A 3,630-nucleotide genomic window follows, 5' to 3' on the forward strand; every position below is an offset into this window, starting at 1 on the left:
TGCAGAGCAGCTCCTGCAGCCCTCAGGGCTCTTGGCCAGCCCAGGGCATGTGCCACCTGCCAGGGGCAGCTCTCAGCCTGCCTGGCAGCTCCCCATGGACGCTGCAGGGAAGAAGTTGGAGGTGGAAGGAGCCACCCCCATCAGGGCAGATTCCTCCTGCTCTGGAGATGGTGCTGCATGGCCAGGGTTGCCCTCAGTTTTCTCCTGAAGGGAAGGGAAAGGGGCTGTCAGCTTTGGTTGTGTCTCTGAGACTCCTGCACTGTCACTCTGGGCATCAGCAGATGGGCCTCAGATCTCCCTCAGAAGGAGCCTCCTCAGCCTCCTCTCCCTACAGACAGCAGCAGCAGTGCCTTGGCTTGCAGCATTTTGTTTGTCTGCCCTGCCCTTAAGGCCCTGGTGCCAGGGAGATGTCCCTGGGCAGGTCCCTGTGCTGGGAGGGGTCTGCAGGGCTGAGCTGAGCCCCCAGGGCTGGGCTGCGTTCTGGCAGCACTGGCAGGGACAAGGCTTGGATAGAGAGGAACAGCTCCCAGTAGGCACAACTCCAGGATGCAGAGAGCCAGACCGACCCTTGGTATCCCTCCCTGTCCAGCTGCAGAAGGAAAAAGAAAAATTTAGAGATGTTGACAATGAAACTGGAACCGTCAAATGTCCACTTTATTTTCAAGGATGTTTGAAGTGCAATCATGCTGAACTAGAGAGAGGTATACTGATCAAAGGGCACCTGTGTGACACCAGCAGGTCTGACTGCACTGGGGCACAGGGAATCCTGTTTTCCCTCTGGGCTCCAATGTGTTCAGGATGAGAGTAATGCTGAAGATCAGGCAATAACTCAGAAGCACAAACCCAAACTTAGAAAAAAAACCCGCCAAAACTAAGTGAAATTTCCCCAAAGAAAGAAAAGTAATTTTTAGTGAATGTGCAACAAAATACAAAAGGATTGACTCAAGGAAATTTGTCCCGGCTTGTGAATGTCTTGTTTCAACAGTCCACCATGGCCAGAGTGAAGGAATGTCCAACAGCAGTTCCATCAGGCACTTCCTCCTGCTGGCATTGGCAGACACGTGGCAGCTGCAGCTCCTGCACTTCTGCCTCTTGCTGGGCATCTCCCTGGCTGCCCTCCTGGGCAACGGCCTCATCATCAGCGCCATAGCCTGCGGCCACCACCTGCACACGCCCATGTTCTTCTTCCTGCTCAACCTGGCCCTCGCTGACCTGGGCTCCATCTGCACCACTGTCCCCAAAGCCATGCACAATTCCCTCTGGGACACCAGGGACATCTCCTATGAAGGATGTGCTGCACAGCTTTTGTTCTTTCTTTTTTCTATGTCATCAGAGTTTTCCCTCCTGACCGTCATGTGCTATGACCGCTACGTGTCCATCTGCAAACCCCTGCACCACGGGACCCTCCTGGGCAGCAGAGCTTGTGCCTACATGGCAGCAGCTGCCTGGGCCAGTGCCTTTCTCTATGCTCTGCTGCACACAGCCAATACATTTTCCCTGCCCCTGTGCCTTGGCAATGTCCTGGACCAGTTCTTCTGTGAGGTGCCCCAGATCCTCAAGCTCTCCTGCTCACACTCCAACTTCAGAAATATGTGGATTTCATTGGTTGCTGCCTCTTTAGCTTTAGGCTGTTTTGTGTTCATTGTTTTCTCCTATGTGCAGATCTTCAGGGCTGTGCTGAGGATCCCCTCTGAGCAGGGAAGGCACAAAGCCTTTTCCACCTGCCTCCCTCACCTGGCCGTGGTCTCCCTCTTTGTCACCACTGCCACATTTTCCTACCTGAAGCCCTCCTCCATCTCCTCCCCATCCCTGGATCTGGCCCTGTCAGTTCTGTACTCGGTGGTGCCTCCAGCCCTGAATCCCCTCATCTACAGCCTGAGGAACCAGGAGCTCAAGGCTGCAGTGTGGACACTGATGGATAGACAGTTACAGAAACTTTAAACTGCTGGCCAATTTCCGCAAATCTCATGTAATAAAAGTCATCTTTGATAGTACTTGGGTTTGGTTATTGATATGTTCTTGTCTTTCGTTTTAGGATTTTATTATTTACAACAAAGGAAGGTAAGTGTTTGTGCCATTTCTCATTTTGTTTCTCTCAACCATCACGGTGGCCTCAGACTGTGTCAATGAAGAGCTGCACTCTCAGTGGCTTCAGACAGAATAAAGGCTCTCCGAGCAGAGTTTTCACCAGAGACACCCCTTTTGTTGCCTTCTCTGGAGCTGCAGCAGCAATGTCTGTGTGCAGAGCTGGGGGCAGATCAGTGCCAGCACAGCAGCTGTGCCCAGCAGCAGCAGTACTTGGTGTTGCCAGTGCTGCTTCCCTGGCCCTGCCCCGCTGCCCTGGTGGCCCTGGTGTTGCTGTAGGGCCTGAGTGCTCTCGGGGCCGGGCACAGCCCTGGGGGTGGCAGTGCCGGGGCTGCAGCAGGGACAGGCCATGGGCACTGCTGGGGCTGCGCTGACGCCTCAGCCCAGGGCCTGGGGGCTCCAGGCTCCTTGCCCAGGCTCTCTCAAGAACATGCCCAGGCCAATGCCCAGCACAGAAAAGCCCCGTGAGCAGCCCCAGGCTGGCCGTGGGCAGGCTGGGGGCAAACAGCATGGCTGGGGCTCTGCAAGGGCCCTGGGGCAGATGGGAAGGAGCAGCAGAGCAGGGGCTGATCCATCCCCAGTGCGCTGCACAGCCCCGGGCAGCGTCCCAGAGCGTCCTCATGGAGCTGCCAACAACATCCCCCCTCTGCTGCCCTGGCCTCTGCCCCAGCTCACACAGGTGCCCCATCCTTGCAGGCACAGACACGGCAGCACTGGCTCAGCAGCCCCTGTTTGCATTGCACACAGCAGGGGCAGCACCCCCATGCTGTTGGTGTGGGGACATGAACCTGAGGGAGCACAAATGCCATCAGCCCCTGGGGCCAGCAAGGGCTGGGGGACACCAGGGAAAGCACTCAGCTTTGTCCTGGCCTCTGCAGTCAGCCAGAAAGTTTGTTCCCATGAGCTGGGAGTTTCCTGTCCCACTGCAGGCACTGTTACTCAGAGCCAGGGCTGCCTGGCAGCCACCCCCAAACTGCCCCAAGCATTTCCTTGGCTTTTTCCTTTGCCTTCTTTCCTGATCTAGATTTCTTCCCATTGCCCATCCCTTCCTCCTCCCCTGAATCAGCCCATCCCTGTTTGCCCTTTCCTCTCTGGCCCCACTCCCCATTGCAGTTTCTGGCTTGGCACTGACTGCCCAAGCTATAAAAACCCGTGTGACCCCTCAATAAATGCCATTTGCTGTCCACCACGTTTGTGTCAGGAGCATATGGACCGAGTGACCCTGGGCTTTGGGCCACCGTGCCGGACTAAGAACCAGGTCACCACACCTTGTGAAGGCAACAGCAAAGAAAAGTCAAATGTGTTGACACTGAGAGAATAAAAAACTCTCCACTAAAACCAATGAGCTCTTCTGTCAGAGAAAAGCATAACCAGGAGGCAAGCCTGGGTGAGTCTACAGTCCGCCTAAAAACAGCCACTCCAATTACTGGGTACATCTCAGTAGTTGTAGAGTTTAGGGGAATGCCTCATATCAGACTCCTGGGAATGCTCTTACTGATCAAACTTGTTAACAACATGCTGGGAAGTCAGAAGAGCCCATGTGCT

The 3,630-nt window shown here is 55.2% G+C and overlaps 1 protein-coding gene across 1 annotated transcript; it reads left to right on the forward strand.

Moving 5' to 3' along the window:
• The first annotated feature begins 1,008 nt into the window (after positions 1-1,008).
• Positions 1,009-1,941, forward strand: LOC135441701 (olfactory receptor 14C36-like). The gene has a single exon (XM_064701247.1). It carries the CDS (start codon positions 1,009-1,011, stop codon positions 1,939-1,941), a length of 933 nt encoding a protein of 310 aa, XP_064557317.1.
• Positions 1,942-3,630: the final 1,689 nt, after the last annotated feature.

Source organism: Zonotrichia leucophrys, unplaced genomic scaffold (assembly GCF_028769735.1).
Source record: "Zonotrichia leucophrys gambelii isolate GWCS_2022_RI unplaced genomic scaffold, RI_Zleu_2.0 Scaffold_435_42480, whole genome shotgun sequence".
In the NCBI taxonomy this organism is placed as follows: Eukaryota; Metazoa; Chordata; class Aves; order Passeriformes; family Passerellidae; genus Zonotrichia; species Zonotrichia leucophrys.

What these genes read in the sequence shown, in the direction of transcription:
- LOC135441701 (XM_064701247.1), top strand. Translation starts at nt 1,009, where the DNA reads ATGTCCAACAGCAGTTCCATCAGGCACTTCCTCCTGCTGGCATTGGCA.